This window comes from Jaculus jaculus, chromosome 4, assembly GCF_020740685.1.
Source record: "Jaculus jaculus isolate mJacJac1 chromosome 4, mJacJac1.mat.Y.cur, whole genome shotgun sequence".
In the NCBI taxonomy this organism is placed as follows: domain Eukaryota; kingdom Metazoa; phylum Chordata; class Mammalia; order Rodentia; family Dipodidae; genus Jaculus; species Jaculus jaculus.
Genome location: NC_059105.1, coordinates 49,390,268 through 49,418,066, shown reverse-complemented (window position 1 = coordinate 49,418,066; position 27,799 = coordinate 49,390,268). Strand labels below are relative to the sequence as shown.

At 43.2% G+C, this 27,799-nt stretch overlaps 1 protein-coding gene across 1 annotated transcript; it reads right to left on the bottom strand.

The window, feature by feature from the left end:
• Positions 1-271: 271 nt before the first annotated feature.
• Positions 272-27,799, bottom strand: Nemp2 (nuclear envelope integral membrane protein 2). The gene is made up of 9 exons (XM_045148012.1): positions 27,706-27,799; positions 17,469-17,584; positions 12,789-13,020; positions 12,590-12,662; positions 11,243-11,336; positions 10,065-10,179; positions 6,303-6,528; positions 3,002-3,178; positions 272-2,487 (listed from the first exon to the last, which is right to left on the bottom strand). Exons 1-9 carry the CDS (start codon positions 27,797-27,799, stop codon positions 2,349-2,351), a joined length of 1,266 nt encoding a protein of 421 aa, XP_045003947.1. The 3' UTR covers positions 272-2,348.

Below are 27,799 nucleotides of genomic sequence, written 5' to 3'. Positions count from 1 at the left end.
TAGAACACACCAAATGGTTCTGTTGTTTTCCAGAAACACACACCTAGGAGAGTGTGACACAAAGTCACTGTTGCCTCCTGTGCAGGGCACAGCCACTATAAGTGACTTATCGGTCACTTACATTGTTTAAAGACCTTTAAAAGAGGAAAAGGAGAGTAAGGGAAAGAAAAATGGAGGAAGGAAAGGAGGGAAGAATCTGTACATTACTAGAAAGAGATTAAAATTGTGACTAATGCTATAATAAACCCAATTCAGAAGAAAACCATAGAAATATACTAAACCTAATCAATAAATGCTTTTAATTGTTTATCTTCTCACAGTATCACATAACAAAATGAAAAATCCCTCTAAAAATAAACATGAAAAACAATGTCCTGGAAGACTCTTGTGTGTAGCTGTTTTATTGATGGTCACAGCAGTTTGTTGGTGGGCTTATAGCTGTGGCTTTCCAGCAGTCACTGTACACTTGACCCAGTGAGGCCCAGTGATTCTCCTGTCTGCTGCCCATCCTCAGGACTGGGGTTACAGGTATGCATGTCTGGCTTTTGCCAGCTAGACTCAGGCCCTTTCAGATCCTCATGCGTACTAGGGAAGCTCACTTGCCTGCTGAGATATCTCTCCAGTTACTACCCCCACATTTTGTGCCACAGAAATTGCCTTCTGAGAGGTGCCCCTGGTGAGTGCAAGCATAGACACACCTGGTAGTAAAATACATCACCCATAAATATAATTACAAAAAATTAAACTCAGAGTAAACTGTAATAAAATGATGTCTACACACGGAAAATGGCTAACATTCTCAAATTGAATGGAAATACATTATTGAAAGAAGTCTGGCAAAAAGCAGACCATGAACATTGACAGACGCTTCAAAGAGGAAATATCATTTGTTAATCTAGAAAGTTCCAAATGGTTAGCCTTACTTTCATTAACAATTTAGCAAAGCATATTAAATGTGGCTCAATTAAGTAACAGTGTCAGAATTTCCTGTTTCTGTTTTATTGCCCTTTTCTTGATAAATAGGGATTTTATGATCCCATCACACTTAAAAAAAAAAAAAAAAAGCCTGCATTTGATTCTCAGAGAATCAGTGCAGCCATGTTCAAATCTTAGACCTGGGTTTCTGACTTTTCCTCAGGTACAAAGCACAGCTGCTCACTTCAGTCCAGAGTGAAACATCACAAATCAAGAAACAGATTTGCTTTTTATAAAAAATATCATAAATCTGTTTTGTAGGAAAGCATTGCAAAAATATATAGCCAATTTGTAAAAATCAACTTTAAAATGTCACAAAAGGTTAAATGTCTTCAATATATAAAAAGTACAGAAACTCTAGTTTTGTTTGTTTGGAGATAGGGTCTCACTCTAGCCCATCCTCCTACCTCTGTCTCCCGAGTGCTGGGATTAAAGGCGTGTGCCACCACGCCCAGCGAAATTCTAATTTTAAATCCTTATGTATATAAAAATTTAATCCAGACTTTAAATGTAATCTTAAGAAATAATTCTGTATTTTTTTACCTGTTATAAACTAAAAACTAGGTAGTTGGCCATTACTTAAAAAACAAAATTTAAATATAAAAAAAGAAGATGCCAACCCTGAGACACAGGTTCTCAGCCTGCATTAGAGTGTCTTCTACCTGAGTGATAGGAAACCGCAGCCGGGTGTGACCAAGGCTGCACTTTTACACTTCTGTGGTCTTAGGGAAAGTGATTTTACACCCCCAAACCTAAATTTCACCATCACTGGCATTTTCCAAACATGTGTTCTAAAATTATTAATTTCATGAAAAAGGGTTTGTGGTCAAATTGAGTCAGAAACCCTCCACACAAGGAGAAGATTCACAATGTGAGAGCATGAAAGGCCAAGAAGCCTGCATGCATTTAACTCTGTACCAAGCACAGCTGACTCCGAACTCCTCACGAGCTCTTCTTAGCATCCTTCCCACTATGCTTTAGAACACACTGGCTCAGGTTATCTTGGGTGTCTCCAAGGTGGAGGAAGCGTAATGTAGCCTTTAGACCTCGGTTCAGGAGACTAAGCTAGGAGTTAGTGCTCTGGTGCTCAGAAGGCACCTGGTTCATTCTTGCTCTTCCCCCGAAGAACATGTTTCCCTTGTACCCAGTGAAGGTCTTCATTCAAGGCAAGTGGCAGTGACTCTCAGAATCTTCATGTCCACGTCCAGCACAGGAAGGAGCAGAAGTAAGTCATCTTCAACACAGATTAACTTTGCTTCCCAGTATGGCTCGTGTTTCTTCTCCACACAGGACTTTTCCACTGTTCATTGGAACGGTTCTGCCCAACTTTAATAGATCTTAGCCCTTTATCCGCATCCTTGCTCTGAGTGACGTCAACTTGCAGGTAGAGTGTCAGTCTGAAGACTAAAGAGCTGCTCTTCCAAGAAGGCACCCCCCAGACCGTACTGTTCTTCATGAATGCTGACTTCTTCAGGGGACAGGTGGCTTGCTCCAAGAACAAACTCTGCAAATCTAATCAGTTTTTGTTTTAAACAATATTAATGTTATCATAGAAAGGTTTATCTGGAAGACAATGTGTGCTCTTGCTACTTATTCCCTTCAGTTAAGCCTGACTTTGTATTACCAGAGGATGCCACTTTGTACTGAGCATGGCTTCTGTGATTTTTCCCTCTGGGGACAGTGATGGAGGGAAAAGTGGAAAACCATGCGGACATCTGAGGCCCAATATAGCCAGACATACCCACTCCTGTGTGCTTGTTTCTACTATTTTATATAAATTTAGGTTTACTATTCATTATCTTAACGTCAATGCCTCACAGAGATTAATACAACACACAGGATCAGTATTTAATCAGACTTTAGCAATTCCATTGCAAAGTCAGAGTCCTAGGAAAAGGCACTTGGACAACTTTGGCATCATATGTGATCCAGGGAAGGAGTCTACGTGCAAGTTCCTGTCCCGAATACTGTTATCTTCAAGTGACTTAGAACCCACGCTCTGGCCAGAGCAGCGGAGCAGGCTTACTTTTTAGGAGCACGCAGTCTGGAGACGGCCAGCCAGGACGGGAAGTCAGGCCGGCGGCAGGCGCGGCGCAGCTCCTCCAGAGCACTGGTGGTTTCGGCCTCAGTCTGTTCCCGGTACTCTTCATCAGTGAGATACTTGACTACCAGCGGCTCTGAGGTGAACCATGGCTTCATTTTCCTAAAACATGCAGCATTTGGTTACTGGATTTCTGCCCACATACAAACATGCATCTCTCGGACGGCAACAGTAGTACCTCCCAGCTCCCTACCCCTCTTACCCACACTCTCCACCATCAGGCTGCGGCTGAGGCACAGAGAACATACAGGCATGGAGCCTAATATGCTTCCCTGCTTCCTGGACCACGACAAACAAGGTCCTAAGGCCCTTGAAAGTCAGTTTCTGAAAGAGACATTAATTATATTTTTCTCCTTCAGTAAGCTCTAATCAAACAATCAGAAACTAAAAGCCTGGCTTCTTTGTGCTTGGCCTGCTGGTTTTCTAGGACACAAACAGAAGCAAGCCTGTGACATGTCCTTTTATGGAAACCCAGCAGGACATATACCACTTGACTTACTCTCTAACCCAGGAAGCCAGGTTTATGGGGTATTACTTCCACCTAGTGGTGATGCTTGACTAAACCAAGGGAGAGTCACACTGCACAAAAGCTGTGTCAATATTCACTGCCATTAGTTTTTCTTTTGCTACATACTTGCTAAGAGGCTCATAATTGGGATTTTCTTTTTCTGACCCTATAAGTCATAAACCTTTGTCTAATGGTTGGTAAAATGCATTGAGCAGGCAGTGGTAGATACTGTTCTTCTAAATACCTGGCCAGATTCCCCACTGGGGAAACCCTAGATTTTGACTCAGAAAACTGGGGCACAGTCCAGGCTTTTGAGGTTTACTCATGCATGAACTTGAGTAATCCCTTCACAGTTCTGGGCCTCATTTGTCTCATAAAAATAACAAAAGCAGCCGGGCGTGGTGGCGCACGCCTTTAATCCCAGCACTCGGGAGGCAGAGGTAGGAGGATTGCTGTGAGTTCAAGGCCACCCTGAGACTCCATAGTGAATTCCAGGTCAGCCTGGGCTAGAGTGAGAACCTACTTCGAAAAACAAAAAAAACAAACAACAAAAAAAAATAACAAAAGCAGTAAAATTTATCATATTAAGTCAGACTGAGATCTTTTACATAACTGACCGGCACGGTGAGTGGCCTATTACAAGTGTTCAATGGTAACCAAAGGAGTAGCTGCCACATATTATCAAAATGTTTGCAAACCAGAAGGTACGATACAAAATCAAGGCATATTTCTCTGGTTTACTATTTAACCTGTAAGCTCCTGTTTTAGTTCCCAGTTCTTCGTGCTGGTAAAACGGAAAGTAGAGAGGATTATAGTGCATGTGGACTGTGGCAGCATGCCCAGCAGATACACACAGAACCACCATGCAGCTGAGAGGAAACACACACTCCTGGCGGGGCAGCTGGGGACGAAGGGAAGGGAGGACTTCTATCCTGGGCTCCTCAAGCCACAAGTCTGGTCCAGGCAGAGGCCTGGAGGATGGGCAGTGGCCAGCCTCCTCCGGGCAGAGTGGCCGCTGGAAATTCCAGACCCTGCTTGCCTTGAGCAGATGGGGCAGAGAGAATGCCTTCATCTCAACCCTTCAACCTGTACTGCTGTCTTTCAGCTTCAGCCTGGGTGCAGACACCTCCACTCCGCTGACACTGCCATGCACGAAGTCACCAGATCGTAGGCTACCCGCCACCGCAGCCTTCCTCACAGGCGGTGTTACTAACCACCCGTGACTCCCTTTACCAGCCTGCGTCTCACTGTCCTACTCCAGATCCTCATCCGTACTTGCTCAGACCGTGGTGGCATGTGAGGTCATGTCTCCTGCCACAGAGGGTGCCCATTCCCAACACTCCATGTCAGTAGACAGATGGGCTATCCCACCTGCCCATTAGCATTCATGGTCTCTGGTTTGATTTTTGTCTGCTGAGTTTATTTTTAATTATATTTGCTTTGCTTCCAACATTTGAACCCATAAGGACTCACATCCTAACCTCAATCCACATTTGCAGTTTTCCTAGAAAATGATAAGCCCAGCACCACAGGACCCTCATTTTCCCATAGCAGCAGTCAGCTTACACCGAGGGTAACTGGCTCCGCTCTGATGGGTGCCACAGCCCTCATGATCAACCCCTGCCTCGGCACCAAGCATCTGGATTTATACCTTATCTAAAGTGCGCACTGAACAACCCCCGCCATGCACGGGGGCACCTTGCTCAGCGCAGCCCGGGATGTGCTCCCACCTGGCCACTGCGCATAGCACTGCTGCCTGGAGATGCCATCAGATGCGGTCTTCTCCCTCCGAGAAGCTCCTCACTACCCACTGACCACTCTAGTCCCTTCCTTTAGTCCACTTCTAGCCCAGTGATACTTCTTCCAGGAAAGCTTTCTTAAACCCCATTAAAAAAGCCTTCTAGGTTGGAGAAGGTGCTTGCCTGTGAAGCCTAAGAACCTAGGTTTGACTCTCCAGAACCCACATAAGCCAGATGCACATGGTGGAACATGCGGCTGGAGTTTGTTTGCAGTGGCAGGAGGCTCTGTTGTGACCATATTCTCTCTCCAATAAACAAAAATAAAATATTTTAAAAAATATATCCCTTTAGTCTCCAAGCAAGCTCTATTTCACACTTAAAAGATATATAAATGTAGGCATTTGTCTCCAAAAGTACACTTCACGGGCAAGGGGCCATCTCCACCTATGACATAACACAAAAACACATGCCCAGACTCCAAGACTGAAGAGAGGCCTAACAAAGCTATGACAACCAAAGTGATCTTACCTTTCTTTCTTTGCCCAAGACTTGAGCTTTAACGTAAAACGTAAGAGAAAGGCCTTAATACAATGGACTGAATAATATCTTCATAAATAACTTATGACTCATTTTTCCCTCATTCTTATCTCAGGAGCATAATTAATGTCACTAAACCAGCCTTTGGCTCTGATGAGAGCAAATTAAAGGTAGGAACGAGTACAAGTAATTTTGCCAGTGATTTTAGTAAATTTCGAGTGAGTTCTAATCACCTAGTAATTGGTAGTATACCTTGAAAGGATTAATGAAGCAAATTAATAGGATCTGATGCTTGGAGCTGTTTTCCTTCCCCCTTACTATGTGAAATCTCTAGATTAAATATAATTATTTATGAGATTAAATAGGATGTGAAAACGTCTGCTAAATAATAAAAATGGACTTCAACATGTCAGATTTGCTAGGAACAGAAGAAGGCACGTACCCCCTCATGTAGCTGAGTGCTTTCAGGGGGAAGCGCAGACCTGGGGAGGACAGGAGGAGGATCACCGCTGCGTACGCGGGCTGAGGCGCGGCCACGCCTGCATAGATGAGGGCCAGCGCAAGGGCCCGCAGCAGCCACATCAGAAGCCTTCTGTTCCCGTCCTCAGCAATGGGCCCATGTCTGTAACAGGCAGCAAAGCTCGAAAGTCCAGCCACCAAGACATAGCCTGAAAAGCAGAAGGTGCAGTGACATAAAGCCGAGTATGAAAAAACCTGGTAGAAGAATCAAGCTTGACGTAAGGAGGGAAGCCAGGCTCAGAAAGACAAATACCACATGATCTCTCTCCTATGCACAGCCTAGCTTTGAGTTGTCATAAATGTGTATTTATGCGGGAGTCGGTGTTGGTAGAGGCCAAGAAACTAGAAAGGAACCCATGAGATGGAAAAAAGAGAGGCTTTAAGTATAGGGTGGGAGAGGAACACAACACACGTGATGTGAAAGTGAAGGGAGAACACGGGGGCAGTGGGGTACAGAGGAGATTGCGAGATGGAGCTGAGGAGGGGGGAATCTTCTAAAACTAAGTTCGTATGCAAACATCCTAAGGAAATTTGTTACTCTATATGCTAATTGAAACAGGAAAAGAAAAGGTAAGCTCTATCAGAAAACCTTGTTTTTGTTTTCTTTTCCCAATGAAGGTTGAAAAATAATATATACATATATACAGCTAGTCTACACATAAGCTAATATGCTGATTCTGTTTAGGATATATAGTCATTATAATGGCATAGTCATGTCTATATGTTAGTTCAGTGTGCTGGGCAGACAAATGCTGTCATGGATGCTTTGGTCAGAAATAAGTCACAGTGGGGCTGGAGAGATGGCTTAGTGGTAAAGGTGCTTGCCTGTGAGGCCTAAGGACCCAGGTTCAATGTTCCAGGTCCCACATAACCCGGATGCACAAGGTGATGCATGTGTCTGGAATTTGTTTGCACTGGCTAGAAGCTCTGGTGTGCCCATTCTTTCTTTCTTTCTCTCTCTCTCTCTCTCCTTCGCTTTCTGTCTATCTTAAATAATAAATAAAAAATTTTTCAAAAGAAATAAGTCACAGTGAATGTCATATTCTGATATAAACTGTGCTTTTAATTTTTATCTTCTAGTCACAAAAGGAAAGTGCAACTTTACAGAGGAGCGATCAGATGGTGACCTTTCTAATGACATACTCAGCCATTACTGCTGGTGTAACCACAGGACACCGTTTCCACTGTGAGGACAAGAAGTGCACTCCATTTCTTATACCCCCCACCAGAAGTGACTGATCTGTATCTCAGCACACCTTCAAGGTCTCGTTTCTGATGTGCAGGAACTAGGAACAAGTTAGATCATGCCAGAAAGGAGGCATCAGACAAATCCAGACAGTTGAAGGACAACTGGCCCAGCTTCTTGTGATTGATAAAAAGGACCTGGGGCTGGAGAGATGGCTTAGTGACTAAGGTGCTTGCCTTGTGAAGCCTAACATGCTTGTTCAAACCTATAGGTCCCATGTAGCCAAATGCAAATGTGACAAACAAGCAATGTCCCACATGTACACAAGGGGTGCACACATCTGGGGTTTATTTACACATGCACTCTCTCTCTGCCTCTTTCTCCCTCCCTCTGTCTCTCTCTCAAAAAGAAAATCATTATTTAAAAAGATTTTTTAAAAGGAACTGCTGTGGATTAAAAGAGATTTACTGAACACAGCAGATATAAATAAAATGAGGTTCTGGACTAATGCTAGTGTACACAAACTAGACATCAAGGATGACTGGGAAATTTTACCATGACCTAGGTACTAGATGACTTTGTACAACTATTGATTTTTAAAATGTAATAGGCTGGGGATGAAACTCAGTGGTAGAGCACATGTTTAGCATGAATGAGCTCTGGGTTCAGTTCCCAGTGCTAAAACACTTCACATTTGATTATATAGAAGAATGCTCGTATTTTAGAAATACATTGACAAAACCAGGCATGGTGGCTCACCCCTTTAATCCCAGCACTTGGGTTGAGGTATCAGGATAACTGTGAGCTTGAGACCAGCCTGAGCTACAGAGTGAGACCCTGCTTCAAAACAAAACAAGAATACATTAACATAAAAGGAATAATGGGGCTGGAAAGATGGCTTAGCAGTTAAAGGTGCTTGCTTGTTAAGCCTGATAGTCTGAGTTTGATTTCCCAAATGCACAAAGTTGGTTTGTAAACACAGGAGGTCCAAGCATACCCATATATATTTATGTATTTATTTTCTTTCTTCCTTCCTTCCTTTCTTTTTTCCTTCCTTCCTTCTCCTCTTTCTCTCTCTCAAATAAATCTTTTTTTTTTTTTTTTGAACTTTAAAGATCAGATTTGGAGAAAACAAAACAAAACAAAAAACCCACAACCCAAAGGATGGGATTTTACATCTTGAGACATCTCCAGGGTAATGTCTACAGAGTATAAATCATCAAATAAATCTTTTTTTAAAAAAAGAAAAAAATGATTTTTTTAAAAAACTTACTTTTGTTTTAGAGCTGTTATGTAAGAAATTTGGCATTCAAGGGTTCCATTTTCCATTTTTTGTTTTGTTTTGTTTTTTGTTTTTCGAGGTAGGGTCTTTAGCTCAGGCTGACCTGGAATTCACTCTGTAGTCTCAGGTAGCCTCAAACTCATGGTGATCCTACCTCTGCCTCCCGAGTGCTGGGAGTAAAGGTGTGTGCCACCATGCCTGGCCAGTTTCCATTATTTCTTAATCAAAATAAAACAAGAATTTTATAACATAAAACAAAGGAAGTAAATGGTGTTTTTAGCCTCTGCATTTGTTTTTATTTAATTAATTTATTTATTTGAGAGGAAGAGAGAGAAGAGAGAGAGAGAGGGAGGGAGGGAGAGAATGCGCATACCAGGGCCTCTAGTCACTGCAAACAAACTCCAAACACATGCATCACCTTGATGCATCTGGCTTGCATGGGTACTGGGGAATCAAGCCTGGGTCCTTAGGCTTCATAGGCAAGTGCCTTAACCACTAAACAATCCCTCCAGACCAGCCTCTGTATTTCTGGAAAGACCATTTTCATTAGTCATTTACATATACAATTTTTTACATTTTACACGGAAAATATTAATAAAAAGAAAAGAGCCACATTTTAAAGAAGAATTTACGTTACAGGTTAGATGTGGTTAGAGCTTAACCACCATGTGCAGTCCAAAGTGACAGATGCTTCCTACGCATTTATTTCATGTACATGTGTGTTTGTGTGTATATGTACATGTGTGGATGTACATGCAATGTGGAGGACAAAGGTCCACAAGAGGTGTCTTCCTCAATCACTCTACCTTATTTGTTGAGGGTTTCTCATTGAACCTGGAGCTCGCTGATTCAGCTAGACCAGTTTCCCACCTCCCTGGTGCTGGGATTACAGATGTGTGCTGCCACGTCCAGCCTGAATATGGGTGCTAGGGATCTGAACTCAGGTGGTCATGCGTGTATGGCAAACACTTTACCAGGTGCCATCTCCTCAGGTACTTCATAAACTCTTGATTATTACTTAAGTTTATAAAGGGAAACAGTTTTAAATGAACTCTAAAAGAACAGAAGTGACAGAAACAAAATGTTGCTTTTCACAGCACCTCTCCTTAGTCAAAAATGAAAATTTAGATGCTGGAGAGAAACAAGCCAATGTAAGTCTTCTAGGTGTACTTCCAAGTCCACCACTAATAGAATGTGCTTTTAAAATATTTACCTACCTATTACATATATTCTGTTTCCATACCATAGCCACTTCAGATCTTCCAGCAACTGGCATACAACATAAACTGAAGCAAACCAACAACCAATCATTAGCGCCCCAAACGTGCTATACTGTGTGCGGAAGAAAATAAGTGACACGTCTTTTGGTTCATTCACACATAAAAGTAGAAGCAAACAAATAAACACTTTGTGTTAAAAACTTTGGTCAAACCAAAGCCAAGTACTTAGATTACAATCTACAAGCTTTGCTATTCAAGGCACAGTCCTCAAAACAGCAGCACTGTCTCATATAAGAGCCTATTGGATATGTACTCTCAGGTCTCACTGCAGGTGGCTAGACCAGACTGCATTATAATAAGATTCCTAGGTGGCTGGCATGTATACTAAACTTGGAGAAGCACTATTAAAAAGTATGAGCCGGGGCTGGAGACATGGCTTAGCAGTTAAGTGCTTGCCTGTGAAGCCTAAGGACCCTGGTTCAAGGCTCGATTCCCCAAGACCCATGTTGGCCAGATGCACAGGGGGACACGTGCACCTGGAGTTCGTTTGCAGTGGCTGGAGGCCCTGGCACGCCCCTTCTCTCTCTCTGTCTCTCTCTCTCTCTGCCTCTTTGTTTCTCTGTCTGTCACTCCCAAATAAATATAATAGAGTATGAGCTGGCCCATACCTTTCCCTCTGTCTTTGTTCCCCACACAAATAAATTAGTTAATTAATTTAAAAAACGAGCAGCTCGTATTTTGCCCTGTAATCAGAGCGCTGAAGTAGTATCTGTCCTCAGTTATGTTCAGGGCATTCTTTCACTGAAGGTGTACAGGAGACTGAGAACCGCTCCAGAGGTAGCAGTGCTGTTACTCAAGGCCCCAAAGACTCAGTGTCACTCTGCAAAGTTGAGAGCAATCCTCAATCAAATGGTATCAGACCTACCACAACCCTCCCTGCAAGAAACAAAAACCAACTATCTAGAAAAAAAAGAGGTATCAAAAGTATCACCAAACTTAATCCTTAGATATACTAATAAATAAAACCTGACCTTCCAGGAAAGCAGATACCTAGTATTATGTAGCATAAGAACATAGATTGAATTAGGATCCATCATAATATGAATTAATTGATCTTTTCATATCTACAAGACCTTCGCTTCCATATTTTATTCATTTGCACACGGTACACCTACCTTTGGAATGTATCTTCTAACCATCAGCAGCATAAAGATTAACGGCATTACAACACCTAGCACCGTCCCCGCAAAATAATAGAAAGCAGGGCTTCTGTTGAGACAAACAGAGAAACACCATTCAAATTCCAGGCAGCACTTTCAGCAAGAAAAACATGCTTAACATGACAACCAAAGCCACAGCATAAAGGATACTAAGAAAAGTTCAAGAGTGTAACTCGTTCTAAAAACTGAAATAGTTGAAATCTGTGGTAAATAGCATGTTAACTAGCTCAGAGAAGAACGTCTGAGTTATCTTTTATATTCAGACATGATCCAATGATGGTAAATGTAAATGATCACCTATCATGTAGAAGGTACTTGTCTGAGAGCTTTACATGCATCCTTAGCTATCCATGCCTATGTTGTTTGTTTGTCTGTCTGTTTTGAGTCGGAGTTTCTCTGTAGCTACATTGACCCGGAACTTACTCTGTAGCCCAGGCTGGCCTATAACTAATAGTTACCCTCCTACCTCACCCTCCTGAGTACTGGGATGAAAAGTGTGAGCCACCAAGCCTGGCTTCATGTCTACATTTTATAGAGGAGAAAACTAAATCATGAATAAGTCAAAAGACCTTCCCAAGTGATTCTCTGCTAACTGAAAGGTTCAGGACTGCAGCCCAGATCCTCAGAGTCCAAGCTTTACCCTTGCTGCTACATACACATCATCCAGTTTGTAAAGCTCACAGACAACACTACACACACACACACACACACACACACACACACACACACACACACACACACCCTACTACGCTGTAAGGAGAAGCTCAAAAGTGAACAATGAATGATAAAAAATAGTTGACAAATAGTAACTAGCATGAAAAAGTTAAGATGTAAAATGCTAGAAAAGAGATTTGTTTTTCAAAGAAGAAATTGCAAGAGACAAAGTATCAAAATCACACGTTTATCCAAGAGGCAGACATTTGTCACCTTCACAAGCACAAGTCAAGGAGGCTCCTGGTGTCAGAAAGCCTTGAGTGTGAGTCTTGACTAGCTGAGTGACAATGGATGTGAGTTTTCTCATCAGTAATATAAGAACAGTAATGCCAAGTTCACAGTTATTATGAAGATCTAATAAGATGTGTTCATGTGTAAACAAAATATATGAAAAGGCCAATGCTACAGAAATAACTACTTGTGATCTTTAAAGATCTTTCAAACATTCTTTTATACCCTATCACTTGCAACAGCAAAGCAAGAACTACAAATGTACAATGGAATGGAAATACTTAGTTTAGAATCAAAAACCATCTAATGTGACCCTTTTGAATCACAAAATTAAGTATGTAAAACTGGAATACTTACCGACTCAACGTCTTAGCACAAAAGAAAAGGAAAATGCCTGCCACAAATACACCGAAGAGTTTGAAATCCACAACTGGAAAAGACAAAAACACACATCATGTGTCAATACACAGCATTGCTGGAAGCAGAGACACATCAACTTATTGAAAGACACTCCGGAAAAAGAGCCCAAAGTCAAGTGTGATGAAAGTGTACTTACTGTCTCGACTCACACTGACTGTGTAGGTAAGTACCTTCCTGATGGGCTTCACCAGGAAGCACACAGGCTCTCCAGAGGGACTGAAGACTAGAGTTATTTCTGTAGACTCCTTTGGTGCCCAAAAATTATGACTCGCACATTTGATGAAAGATAGGATGGTTTCTGGATATTGGCAGTTATGACTTCCTGTGATATACACAATGTGGAGCAGGCCTGGGCTGGTGATTTTCACCTACAAAACCGGAATAAATCTATTCATAAACACAGGCAAAACTTTCCCTAAGCTTGGTAAAAGCACAAGCAGAGGAGTAAGCATTAACCCAAGACTGGCTGAGGAAAGAACACAGAAAAGCCCAGTACTGGCTTCGAACCTGGGCTGGCAAACCTTTAAACATTCATTCGTCTTAGGACCTTTCATCTACACAGTACACCCGCTAAAACTCCTCCGAGCAACCTGCTCTCCACACCCTGCCTCAGCTCACCACTCATGATGACTGTAGCCCTACAAGTGTGTATGCTCATGCTGCCTCTGGCTGACCACCGCCGGCTACATATAGTTTCCCTTGAACACCTTGACCCTACCACAGATCTGGGCATCTTTCCAATGCTTCTCGCCCCCTTGACCCCCTCAGTTCCCTCCAGCATTCCTCTGAATGTAGCTTTGCCTGCCTTGAATCTTTCTTGCTTCATCATGCTCACCTGCAAAGCACAGCTCCAAACCCACCCCCTCCTGCATCTGTGCACCGCGTGCCACATAACGCAGCGGCCTCACCTCAAGTGCACAACCACGAACATGAGACGGGACAGGAAAACTGTCATTCCCACCACACACCCCTTCCCATTCACTCTTTTACTCTCTTGAACACACGTTCACAATGCCGTCCTCATACTCCAATATCTCCTTCCTATCCTCATTCTTGGATGATGACCCTTTCACCTCACTAAAAATGAAATGAACATGGCCCGATTTCTGTCCCCATATCCGCCCACGGTCAGCATCTGCAGGCACATACTCCGCTCCCTGCCTGCCGGGGATCCGTCTGCCCCCCAGGAAACCTATATGCTCCAAGCTCCCAACTCAGGCACTGGATCCCCGCCTCACCCTTGCCCACTCAAGTACAGCCCACCCGCACTTCTTCCTTCTCCCCTAGATCATTTCTATGCACATACATTGCCCACTTAGGAAAGAACAGACTCGTGTTTCAGCAAGCCCCTGTTTCTTTGCTTCTAAGCTGCAGTAAGATTTCTGTATAAAGCTGCCTATGTCTGTATTTTACAGTTCCTCCCATTCTCTTGAAAACACTCCGGCTTCACTCCAAAAGGCTGTCCCGACACGGGGCCTCCAGTTGCTAAGTTGCATGGTCAATGAGTCAACCCTCAGGCTCACTGCCCTGCAAAAAGCGCTTGGGATTACTCACCATTCCCTTCCCTATTGTATTTTTTTCTAGGGCTTCCCAAACACATCCTTCTTCGCTCCTTGTCCCTTTTCTCACTCCTCTAACTAGCTCTTCTTCCCCGTGACCTCTTAGTATAGGAAGGGCCTAGGCCCAGAAGTTGGTCTTTGCTATGGTTTGATATGGCTTCCATGGGATCCCCAGGAGTTTATACACTGAGAGCTAAGTCCCACCATAGCAGTGCTGAGAAGTGTGAAACTTTCCAAAGGGGTCTAACAGGAAGCCTTAGATCACTGAGAGAGCTGCCCTTGGATAGGGCTACAAGAGTTCCCATGGGAAATGTGAGTTGTCTCTAGGAACAGGCCTAACCCCTCAAATGCTTGCTGGTTCTGTTTCAAGATGTGATCTGTCCCTTCCAAATGTGCTCCTGCCACTGTCACCCAACCTGAGACAAAAGCCTGAATCACACTACTTAGACTTACAGTCTCAACTGGGAGCCAAATAAGTCACTTTTCTTCACGAAATTACCGTGCCATGGTTATTTCATCATAGTAATAAAAAACAAACACAAACCTCTCTTCTTCTTCATCTAAACTCACTCTTCAGTCCCACTGCTTTAAGTTTTCCATACGTAAGAAAGTGGCACTCTTACTTTTACACAAAGAAGTACAGAAATACAGACACCAGAGACTACTGACTAACTGCCAGTAAGAAAAAAAATAAAAGGGACGAAGGGGACTGAGACTTCTCTAAGAAGACTTCTGTGGAGAATTTTCACTTTCACACTGTGTGTGTGTGTGTGTGTGAGAGAGAGAGAGAGATGTACGTATGAGTGGGCACAGGCCATGGAGCTCATGTGGAGGTCTGGGGACAACCACAACCCTGGGGTGTCTGTGTCTGTACTCTCCTTCCCCCTTGTTCTTCCTGCTGCATATGCACTAGTCTAGCTGATCTGTTAGCTTCTAGACTCTCTGGGCTCCACCTCCCATTGTCATGAGCGCATGAGGATTGTGAGTGTTTGCCAGGATTCAAACTCAGAAAGGCAGGTTTACAAACAATTGCCTTTAACCATAAGCAATCTCCCAGCCTCCATGTTTTGACTTTAAGCCATATTGTGTTGTATATATTCAAAATAATAATAATAACAAAATCAACAATGATTCTATAACATCTGAAATGGAAGCATATAAAACAAACTATATTCTTGAAGGAATACTATAATCATATTCTGAAGGGGAGCAGTAGGAATGGATTAATTCAAGTAACCTTCAAGCACACCTTTTTTTTTTAAATTTAATTTATTAGTTTTCTTTTCAGTAAATACAGGCAGTTTGGTACCATTATTTAGGCTCATCTGTGATCTACCCCCTCCCATTAGACCCTCCTTGTTAATGCAAATGGGTCGTGCATTGTGGAGTTAGCCCCCAGTTATTGGTATGATAAATGTCTCTGCAAATCATGACCCAACATGTGACTCTGACATTCTTTCCACCCCCTCTTCCACAAGATTTCCCTGAGCCATGTTGGGTTTATTTTTGGTCTCAAGCACACCTTTTAAACTACTTATGGGCTGGAGAGATGGCTTAGCGGTCAATGTGCTTGCCTGCAAAGCCAAGGGACCCAGGTTCACTTTCCTAGGAACCATGTAAGGCAGATGCATGAGGTGGCGCATGCGTCTGGAGTTTGTTTGCAGCACCTAAAGGCCTTGGTACACCCATTCTTTCTCTCTCTCTCTCAAGTAAATAAAACAAAATAAACTACTTGTTCTCAGAGTATTAAAACACTGTGAACTAACATTCAACTCCTGCTACCAGGTTTGCTTTTCACAGTGGTATGACTTAGCAAGTCTGAAATTACTTTCAACATAGTCTAGATTGGGCCAAGAAATACACTGGAAGACTAAAATGAACCTTGTGGCTTTGGAGCTATCAGAACTCATGGTTTTAAGGCAGGTAGATAAAAATGGAGGGATGAGTACCAGTGTGGGTGTGCACGTTTGTGCACATGTGCATGATAATGCAACCCCAGTACTAAGGAACACCCCTAGTCCCAAATGCTACATGAAAAAGTGTCTAGGAAAGTACTCACTGGGCGAGATTAGCCAGCCAGGGATCTCAGGCCCCTCCTGTCTCCACTTACCAAGGGCTGGGATTACAGGTACACACCACCATGCCGGGCATGTACATGGGTTCTTGCAATCCAAAATCAGGTCCTGTGCTTGTGCAGCAGTCTACCAAGCCTCTCCCCAGCCTTCCACGGTTCCTTTTACATTCATTAGCATCTACTGAAGGGTAGAGATTTCTTCCCTACGTATTATTAATATTAATATCCTGAAAGTCACATGAATTGCAAGTTTATCCAATGGACTATAATTTGTTACTTTTGCTGTTTATTTTAATTCCCAAATCATTTTGGATTTGGCCAATAGAAGCTCCTTCAAACTGCCTGCTGTCTTCCTTTTAACTCACTCTAGCAGTTTTATGATTAACTTACTTTCTAGCCAATAAGAAATCTCAGGCTAATCTAGCCAAATAAGTGAGTTCAGAGTTCAGTGAGAGACCCTGCCTCAAAAAATAAAATGTAGAGTAACTGAGGAAGCAACCCACCATTGACCTCTGGCCTCCATATGCACACGTACACACGCACCCACACACTTATGTGTACACGCACAAATATACATACATGTCTAACATGCATAGAAGGAAAAACAGATTTAGAAAATCATCAAATGGGTGATAAAACTTGGGGATATAAGTTTGATTATTAGCAATATTTTCATGGGCTCAAATTACCTCCTTAAAATACTCATTAATAAGGGGAAAATAGCAAAAAGTGGAAGGATCTAACAGATACAACCTTAATCAAGCAACCAAATTGGTATATATAATTAGCAATGGTACAAGTTAACATCGTGTTCCTCCTGACACAATGTTCTGACTATCCTCTCAGCCTAGAACACTCTTTCCCCAGATATCCTTTTGGATAACTTACTTCAGTGAAATTTTAAATGTCACATTCTCATTGAGGACTATTCTAATTGCTGTTTTTAATACAGAAACCTGTATTTACTTAGATGGTATACTCATTAGGAATGATCTAAGAAGCTGGGAAGGTATAAGGAGGAGTGAATGTCCTGGCCCACATCACCCCTCCTTGAGCTACTGTGTGCACCCCTGCGTTAGCGTTTATCCTGATACTCAGATATAAGCCATATAAAACATACGTTTTAGTCTTGAAGTGATGTATTTTAATTCCTTGAAAACATGATGTCAAAGCTGGCCCTTACCTGAATGGTTGACCACACATATGTCCACTGCATGTGGTAATTTTCATTGTAGCAGTAACAGTCTGACTCAGAGGTTTTAATGACATCCATTTCCTTCAAAGATTTACACCTTGAAACTGAGAGATCAAAAAATAAGTAATTTCCAAAGGATTTAATTGTCCAGTCTTGTAAAATACTTATTCAAAGGGAGACAATAGCAGTTTGTAACATTTTATGACCAGTAAATTCTTCTCTATAGTGATTGCAGTCCTTCAGTCTTTCCCACTTAGCGGGAGACAGAAAACATCACAGTCCAGTGATGACAATCTTATTTCTCATGAGGGAACGACATGGCACAGAAAATAAGGGTATCTTTGGTTCGGAAATGGATGGCAGAAATTAAGGAGTCTTCCCAGAAAAGATGAAATATGAGTGGAAGACTCAAGTGTAAATTGGAAGCAACAGAACACAATTGGGCTGAAGGAGTGACAAATGTGTACAAAATTATGGAGATGAGAAAAGTCAAAGGAGTAATTCAGTTTAGGGATATCCAGCTGTTACACAGATCAGGGAATAAAGACTGGGTGCAACATGAAAGATTTCAAGACCTGCAGCTGGGGGAGTGAAGGAAGGGAGGTTATTTCTGCAGCACTGAGGGACTTCAGGTCAATACCAGTCTCAGCAGGGCACTGCTGTGGCTCAACTGAACAAACCAGTAAGGTGTGGGCAGGGCTAAGACACCAGTAACAAGGCCCTGGAAAGTTTTCAGGCACCAACAACAGGATGAAGCTTGGATCACCTCTCCACCCGCAGAACGAGGGGCGGACACCATGCGACTCAAACTATTGAGGAGGAGGAACAAACTGGTGGACTCTCAGGAAGTGAAATCAAAGGCTTCCGAGATCCACTGGATGAAGAAGATGCAAAGGATGTTTCTGGTGCGTGGAGCGATGGTGAGGCCCTTCACCCAGATCAGAAGTGCTGGTGTGCAAGCAAGTTTGTGAGAGGAATGGGGGATGAATCCAGCTTTGAACAGATACTGTTTTTCACTGTGGGACTAAGGAAAGAGGACTAGGTCTACAGCATGGAGTGTATGGCTAGAGATGGATGTAGCTAAACAAATGTAAGTGTGTAGATCCATGTGTACAAAGAACATGCTGTATATCATATGTAATAAGTAGATGTAACATAGTACAATAAAATATGGAGAAGCTGCCGGGCGTAGTGGCACACCCCATTAATTCCAGCACTCAGGAGACAGAGGAGACAGGTCAGAGGATCACCATGAGTTTGAGACCAGCCTGGGATACATAGTGAATTCCAGGTTAGTCTGGGCTAGAGCAAGAACCTACCTCAAAATGTGTGTGTGTGTGTGTGTGTGTGAGAAGAGGAGACAGGTACTACATTACAGGCTACTGGGATAAACGCTACAGAAGTTAAAAAGTAATAGGGCTCGTTTTCTTCTGGAACTTCTGCTGTGCTTGGATTTGAAATAAATTCTTTTGCATACAAAACAGTGTGCCCAACAGAAAACCTCTCTCAACAAGGAAACAGGAAAAAGGAATGTTCGTGGTGTCCAGAGGAATGGGCCCTACACCTAGCCACACATGGCTCCAAGGAAAGTGTTCAGCTGTTTCTACAAACAGACCTGAAATGAAGGCAGAACGACCTGTTATACCAAAGTTGGGGCAGGATTACATAACCAGTGGTTACTAGTCAACGGTTACACCCATTTAGAGACTACTATTGAATAACTTAGATAGGTCCCTACCCTGGCTTGAAACATTCTTAGTATGCAGTTGAAGAACAGTAAAGAGACTTATTCCCACCCCCTGCATGAAAAACAGAGCTCTCAGAAGGCTACACAAAGCAGGGAAGTTATGTGAGGACTCTGTAAACACAGTAATAAAATGCATATGCTTTTAAACTTGCCAACAAAGTTCCAACATTTGAAAAATCTGAGGTGAAAATATAAGAATACATGCCAACAGTCAGGTTTCCAAATAATAACAGAATGAAGCTGAGCAGTCTCTGATAAGCACAATATATTAAAAAGTAAAATTTGTATTCCAGAGCTGGGTGTGGTGCCTCCCACCACTCAGGAGGCAGAGGTAGGAGAATCACCGTGAGTTCGAGGCCATCCTGAGACTACACAGTTAATTCCAGGACAGCCTGAGCTAGAGTAAAACACTATCTAGAAAAAAAAAAAAATTATACTCCAGTATGGCATCACTACATCCAGGAATCCACAAGTGAATGCAAAATCAGTGCTATGAGCACATAAAATAGCCAAGGCTGAGGCATTCTTGGGCACATCTAAGATGCACAGAACTCAGGGTCAAGGAGAGCATGGAGGAAAGCACAGTCTTGCTAAAGAAAGATAAAACATCAAAGAATGTATTGTGAAACTCTGGAAGCACTGGACAGCCCTGATAACCCAGAAGCACAGCAGTCCTCACCTAGGAAGTGACAGAGGAGGAAGCAGAGCTCTAGGCTGATTGTCCCACATTGCATGCTCTTTGCACAACCTTCCATAGGGTTCTGGAATAGGAATCAAGGCTAAATCAAGCAGCTAAAGTTGGGAATTTTGTACTGGGAATCCTTGGGAAAGGTCTACCTGTCAGTGGGAAAGAGTGCATCTTAGTGGGGCAGAGAAAGAGCATGAGGCCACAGGTCCACAGTGCATGTACCAAGACATTGTAAAATATTCACTTCCAGCCAGGTATTTTGCCACCACATGTGTGCTCTGTGTTGGGGGAACTTTTCTTATGGATGTCACCAAGGACCCTCCCTACAGCTCCTCTCCTAATTAGCCCCACTACCTTAAGGACTAAATTCGCACCCACAGAAGAGTCCCTTTATGTTAGTAGTCTGAGGGAAATATCCTCTTTGTGGGGCCTGGGCTTTGCAAATAAATGCTGCTTCAAAGAAAATCGTTCCATTGCGTCCTAAGGTCATCTTTTAAATCAACAGGACCTATAGCTCTCAAAAGCAAGATGACACTGTTAAGTATTGTGTACTTACTTGAATTTGGGAGTAAAGGTTTGTTACCCAAGCCACATGCATTTTGCACTTAGATTACTATAATAGCCTTCTAGCTGGTTTCCCTCCACAACCTATCCTTCAATCAAAAAAGAATGACTCAGAGACCGTCACTGCCCTCCAATGACTTCCCATCTCACCATGATCACATCTCCCCTCCCCTCTAAAGTCCCAAGCATCTCAATGACCCCCTTCACTTCTCTCCAGCATGACACTGCAGCCTGTCTACCCTCCAGTCCTCACCCCTGCCTCGGGTGTCCTTGGACTGCAGCCTTCCTTCTGCAGATCCCAGCAGAGCTTGCGCCAGCTAGCAAGTGATGCGTGTTAGGCTCTGACCCATGCCTAAACATGCATACTCAACCATACTCATCTGCTTGCTGCTGACGAGGCTTTATTTTGTCTTCTTCATCTTATGCTCTCACTAGCTGTTTCCCTATGGAGTTAGTTACTGTATCCTGCAGCATTTAAATGCTTGTCATTTGCATGTGTGTTGCAATTTAAGAGGATTAAAGGATTATTTAAGCAGGCGTAGCCAAGCCAGTGAAAACCCAACCAATTTACCATTGCCAGCACAAGACATGGTGCACTCCCACCTCCCAAAACCTCCAGATGCACTATCACACCCTGTTTAGCCCACACCACGTCATCCACCTGCAGAACCCACACAATGGTGGGGCCAAGCAGGAAGTCAAAGGCTACACCTCCCCTACCTCATCACCGGTGTACCCTAACTACAGGAATGACTGAACTGGTCACAGTTAGTAGCCCCTGGCTGAGGACCATCTTCTTGCTCCTCTCCAGATTAAAGAGGGAAAGGGGAAGCAGGAAGTGGCAATAATCTTGGTTTGGTTTTACTCATATGGCGTCCATCAGTGGATTTTGTGTAAGGGATTAGAAGAAAAGAACCTGTTCTGAATGACCCTCCAGTCTTCACCAGATTAAGGAGTATACAAATGGAAAGAGGCTGACCTTCTGATGACCAGAAACATGCTTCAAGAAGCAGGATGCAGGCGCTGGAGAGATGGCTTAGCAGTTAAGCACTTGCCTGTAAAGCCTAAGGAACCCAGTTCAAGGCTCAACTCCCCAGAACCCACGTTAGCCAGATGCACAAGGGGAAAGCATGCATCTGGAGTTGGTTTGCAGTGGCTGGAGGCCCTGACACGCCCATTCTCTCTCTCTCTGTGCCTCTTGCTCTCAAATAAATAAATAAATAAATAAAATCTATTTAAAAAAAAAGAAGCAGGCTGCCCTGTGGAGGCTTCCCTGGCTATTGAGGTGCAGCTGATGCAGGACCCATAAAATACTCCAGGCAGTATGCGCAAACATGTCATGGGTCCTCTGGCTGCCCTCTGTTCTTTTTTTTTTTTTTTTTTTTTTTTTTAAGAGCGACAGACACAGAGAGAAAGACAGATAGAGGGAGAGAGAGAATGGGTGCGCCAGGGCTTCCAGCCTCTGCAAATGAACTCCAGATGCGTGCGCCCCCTTGTGCATCTGGCTAACGTGGGACCTGGGGAACCAAGCCTCGAACCCAGGTCCTTAGGCTTCACAGGCAAGCGCTTAACTGCTAAGCCATCTCTCCAGCCCTGCCCTCTGTTCTTATTACCTTCTCCTAAAGGCAGTGTAACTCCATCCATCCACAAAAGAGTTCCTAAATATCTAAAAGACCAGCAATTCGGTCAGCCACAAGTCTAGTCCCAAATGAGCTCCAGTGAATCCTAAACCATGGGGTAACTAACAAGGCATGAGACAAGACCACTTGTGACAAGATGATATCATGGTTGCCCTACCTGTCTTGGTCTCTATAAAGACCACGTCTTTCCTAGCCTTCTCCTCCCATCTTCTAGAGACATTTCTCTGGTCAGTGTCTACCTTCTCTGTGTCCCACTGAGGGTGGGAAAGGGAAAACACAGCTAGTGTGGTAGTATGAACTCTACCACTGGTTAAAACCTGACACTGATGACTGCTTGGCCTCTGGCATGAACACCTTTCCTCTATTCTTGCAGCCCTAGACTTTGCCGGTGATCGCTGCTACGGTGACCTGGTGACAGATGTGGGCAAATTCATGCAATCCAGAAAACAAAAAGGCATTTTTAGGAACTTATAAGACAGAAACGGTGATCATTTATTTGGTCAGAAGGGTTTTATTACAACTGCCTAGGGAGAGCCACTGCCTCTACTTGAGGCTGAAATAGGTGCCCGCCCTGCAGGGTGCTTCATCTCCAAACGATTCTTTTCCTCACTCCTGAGTGGGATCCTAAGAAAGGCCTGACAATGTGAGCCATTCCAGCTCAGGCTCACCTTTCAGACAACAAACAGTTCTGTGGGACCAACACTGAATGCCACTTCTACTACAGCCAGGTCTCAGAATGAGCATCACCTCTGTAACTCCTCTCTAGTCTCATCAGGCTCTCTCAAGCCTTTCACTAACCTGGCAATCTGGTGAGCAGCGGGTGTCTGGGAAGCTGTGCCTAAGTCCTAAGCCAAGTACATGAGGCATTTGCTTATATTCTCAAAGAATTCAGGTCAAGTTACCTGAACCAATGAGGCAGACTTCTCGGTTCACTTTACAATAACCATTCAATTTGTGAATGGTTAGTGCACATAATTATGGCACTGTAGGGTCTCCTTTTTCTGTGGCTTCCCTTTCCACTTTACATGTACCTATAGTCAATAGATATTAAATGGGGGGCTGGAGAGATTGCTCAAAGTTTAAAGTGCTTGCCTACAAAGCCTAACACCCTGGGTTCAATTCCCAGTACCCCATGAAGCCAGATGCACAAAGTAATACATGCATCTGGAGTTACTTTGTAGCATCTGGAGGCCCTGGCATGCCCATTCCTTTTGTCTCTCTCCTATCTCTCTCCGTGTAAATAAATTAATAAAATATTTTAAAATATTAAATGGAAAATTCCAGAAATAACACAAAAGTTTTAAGTAACTTTTATTTGAGAAAACTTTGAGATTTGTCCATCATATTATTAGTTGCTAATCCCTAACTGTAAGCAATTTATTAATTGAACTTGTTTTGCAGCTATGTGTATGAAAAACACATAGCACACATGGGGCTCAGTAGGAGACATCCACCTGAATATGGGCCAGACTTTCTGGGGACAAGGAGATACTTTGGTACATGTGAAAAAGAGACAAGTACACATCACCTGCTTTAGTTAATAAGATCAGTATAAAAATTACTCCTTTATGGTACTTTTGACATTTATTAGTTTTTTTAAGGCTGAATATATTTAAGTTAGAGTTTACTCAGACATATGGCAAAAATACTCCTTTAGAAAAGAGCAGGTAGTTCCTTTACCTGCTTGTAGAATGTTCTAAAAGTGAAAAATGCAAACTTTTCTCAAATCTTAGCAGATCATAAATCACCTCCCTTATTAAAAAAAAAAAAAAACTTTCACCAGCATTCCTCCTGGGAATCTAACCTTCCTTGGTTCTTAGACAGGAAAAACTCCCAACAAATGAAAACATTAAATTATACAATTACTTGTAAAGTTATGCTACTATTGTCTCCATTCAATCCATCTTCCTTGGGTACAAGGAAAGGGAGGGAGAAGAGCAGGGGAAAAAAAAGCCAGTAATTTCCATGTGGCAGTTCAAATGTAACCAAATAGATCTGGATGGAGTTAGGATTTCTAAAAGCTATTTGTTACACAGATAACTTCTCTATTAACACCATTTTGTTTTTAACATGAATATGGATCTTTTTATTCCTCTAATAATATGAAAACAAAATGGAAATTAACACATTCTACTGTATATACAGGTCTGATTTTAATTTCAAGTAGAGATTTTTCCCGGAAGCCATTTGTGTAACCTGAACTTCCTGCAAGGGAAACAGATGGTTTCTAAGGATCTAAGCCACTGGCTGGAAATTACAGTTGATACTTGAAGAAAAACTGCCTCCTCCGCCAAATGTCTGTCTTCCCTCCAAAAACGGTGACAGCAGCCTGGCCTCTGAAGGCTGAATGTTCTCCGTTCCAATGAAGTGTGTATGTGTCCAACACAGACTTTCAGAACAAGAAGGGTAAGTACCATCTAATCTACGCCTACTATGTTGTGAAGGGACCCTACTTTATGGAAGGACAGCTACAGGGAGAACAATGTTACACAGTTTCATTTAGTGAGTCTTTGGTTTTCTGTGGTCAACGGAGGTATAATAATATTAAATGAAAAATCCTTGAAATAATTCTTAAGTTCAAAAAACCAATTATACTGTGTTAATTGATCTATTTTTAGTTGCCATCCTCTTACTATGCCTGAGTTATAACCAAACCTTAGGATAGGTAAATGTATATAGGAAAAGTATATACAGGGTAGAGTACCACTTGAGGTTTTAGGCATCCACTGAGGGCTTTGGAACATCTCCTGTGAATGGGGGTGTTTACTGCACCAGCTGTTTGCTCTCAGGGCTTCTCATAAAGCCATAGATTTACAGCAGCAGAAGTTCTTAGACCTAGGCTAATCCAGGAGTTCCAACAGGGTCAGTGGAACATTCCAGATCAGCGTTCCGTTTCCAGTTGTATTCAAAGTCATCTGGAGTGGCAAGCCTTACCATATGGAAATGGAAGTAGCCATTTTCTTAGCTGCTGACTACATTTTATCAACTCAGCTGGCATCTTATATGCCTCAAAGAGAACAAAAAGCTCTGGCAAGCAAGCATTTATGTATGCCTTTAACAAAACTGAGAGACATTACTACTAGTCATGCAGAAACAAACAAAAGAAAGGAAACAGGGCTAGAGTGATGGCTTAGCTGTTAAGGTGCTTACCTGGAAACCCAAAGGGCTCAGGTTCAATTCTCCAGGACCCACATAAGCCAGATGCACAAGGGGGCCTATGTGTGTGGAGTTTGTCTACAGCAGCTGGATGCCCTGGCACACCCATATTCTCTCGCGCTCTCTCCCTGCCTATTTCTCCCTTTCACATAAATAAATAAAAATAAAAATATTAAAAAAAACCACAAAATTTGAAAAACACCGGGTTCTATCTCAGAAGTAAACAACCTAAGGTGATGCTCACACAAGTGCAATAGTGGCACACAGCCATGGTAGGTAACCAACTGCTCTTAGATTAGCTAACAGATCCACTCAGTAGAAAGGAAATCATATTTGGAACTGAGAAACAAGTCAGAATCATATCCAGATAATGATTCTGCTTTCCACTGTCAAGCTCCCACTAACCTTAGACTATAAAAGTGTCTAAACCCTTTTAATTCTCCCTAAATTAATAATGGTTATCCCAATTTACTAGTGCTGGCTTCACTCTGTGTTGGAGAATCTGTTTCTCTTTTTTAGATGGGAACTGGACTTGAGGAGATTAAACCACCCAGCACACTCCACCCCAGTGGAATCGGGGAAATTAGCAAGAATTTCTTAGTTAAGCTGCTTTCTTAGTTAAGCTAGTGTCAGAACAAGGGTGATGAGAAAGACACTGAGGACACTCAATACCTACCAAACCAGAGATCCCGATGCTCCTAAGTGCCCATCACTGAAGTAGACTTAAAATGCTCCCAGCATGGCTTAGGGAATTTTGCAGAAGAGGGGGCAGAAAGATTTTTAGAGCCACAAGTTGGGACATTTTGCACCTCTGTTTTGGCCTCTTCCCCCATAACTGACTGCTGCCCCCATAATGCATGACCCACAATCTTCATGGGCTTGACCTGCATCCACAATGAGGAAGGCCTCTTCAGTAAAGGGGCAGAGAGGAGGGAAAGGATGGTACCCACATGGGATGTTTACATACAAAATATGTCCATATCTAATAATAAAAATAAATAAGTACAAGAAAAACACTGGGTTCATCAAGGCAAAAAAAAAAAAGTGAGGAAAATATCAGAAACTAGTTAGCCATAAACACTCTCATTTTACTGATGAGAAAATCCTGTCTATAGAATATCTGCCTGACTCAAAGTTATAGCACAACTGGTGTCTGAATGCAGTAACTGAACTAGAGCCCAAGGTTCTGAGGGTCTATGGCTACTTCTACTTGGCTGCTATGCCATGCCTTGGGCCCTCCTCCTTAGACTGAATCTGTTTCCCTTCTTCATCCGTATATACTTGTTTTATTTACTACTAAGGATTTCTTTTCTAATATGTAAAGTGGGAATATAAATGCTCATGGGGCATCTATGGCTATTAAATAATACAATAAAGTTTAAACACTTATCTAGCATGCAGTTAACACCTAACAAATACGTGCCTAATGAAAACTGGCTACAGTCTCTGATGTGGTTTGAACGCAAATGTCCCAACAAGAAGGTCACTCCAACAGCAGTCCCCTAGATTATAACTCACTGCATTTTACCTGGGAGCTGTGGGACTTGACAGAAGCTACTATCTACATACTCTATATTCTTTCTCTCCTTTATTCTTACATACCCTGACTTTGTTTTGTTGCAGAAATCCAGAGTCTGCTACTAGACTAAGTAAGTAGACTTAAACGCCCACCATGGCTCAGGGAATGTTGTGGAAGCGGGGTTGGAAAGACTTTTAGAGCCACAGGGTGGAAGGGAATGTCCAGAGGCATTGCCTATTCCCCCTCTCCATTACTGACTACTGGTCTCACAACTCAAAACCCAAACCGTGCAGAGAATACCAGCAATCCCATTGAGGAAGGCCCTCAGGGGAAAGGGGTCAGGGAGGAGGGAAATGATGGCACCAACACATCCACCTCATGATGTATCCATGTAAAGCTCCAACTTAATTTTAAAAAGAAGGGGGGGGGGGTTGTATATTCCACCCTTGACATCCTTTCTTGAGACCAAGAGTGACCAATATAATGAAAGGACATTTGTAGAAAACCCATCCAGGAAATCTTTTAAAGGAATTATGGGTGGGACAACGACGAATTACTATCAGTTCTGGAATTAGACTCAAGTTTTTAAGTCTTCCTTTTCAGTGTCAGGATCCTAAGCGCCCACAACACCCGAAGCAGCTCGGGCGCCCCGCGGCCCAGGTACGCGGCGCCAACACAATGCCCAGGCACCGCAGCACCGCGACCAGCAAGCCAAGGTCACGGCGGCCAGGCGGGGCGGGACACTTGTTCCCTCCTAGAGCCCCGGCGCCCTGAGTTTAAAGAAGCATCTGGAGACACGAGCCTTTGGGCGTGAGCAGGAGCCAGAGCCCCGAACCCAAGTGTGGACGCGCGGCCGGCGAGCCGGGGCGACCCAGGACCAAGCGCGGGACACGCCCGCCCGCCCGCGTTACCTGACAGCGCCGCCTGCTCCTCGCGCCCGGCGCCCGCGGGCAGCGCCACCAGGACGGGCAGCCAGAGCGCGGGCCACCACGGCCCCGGCCGCAT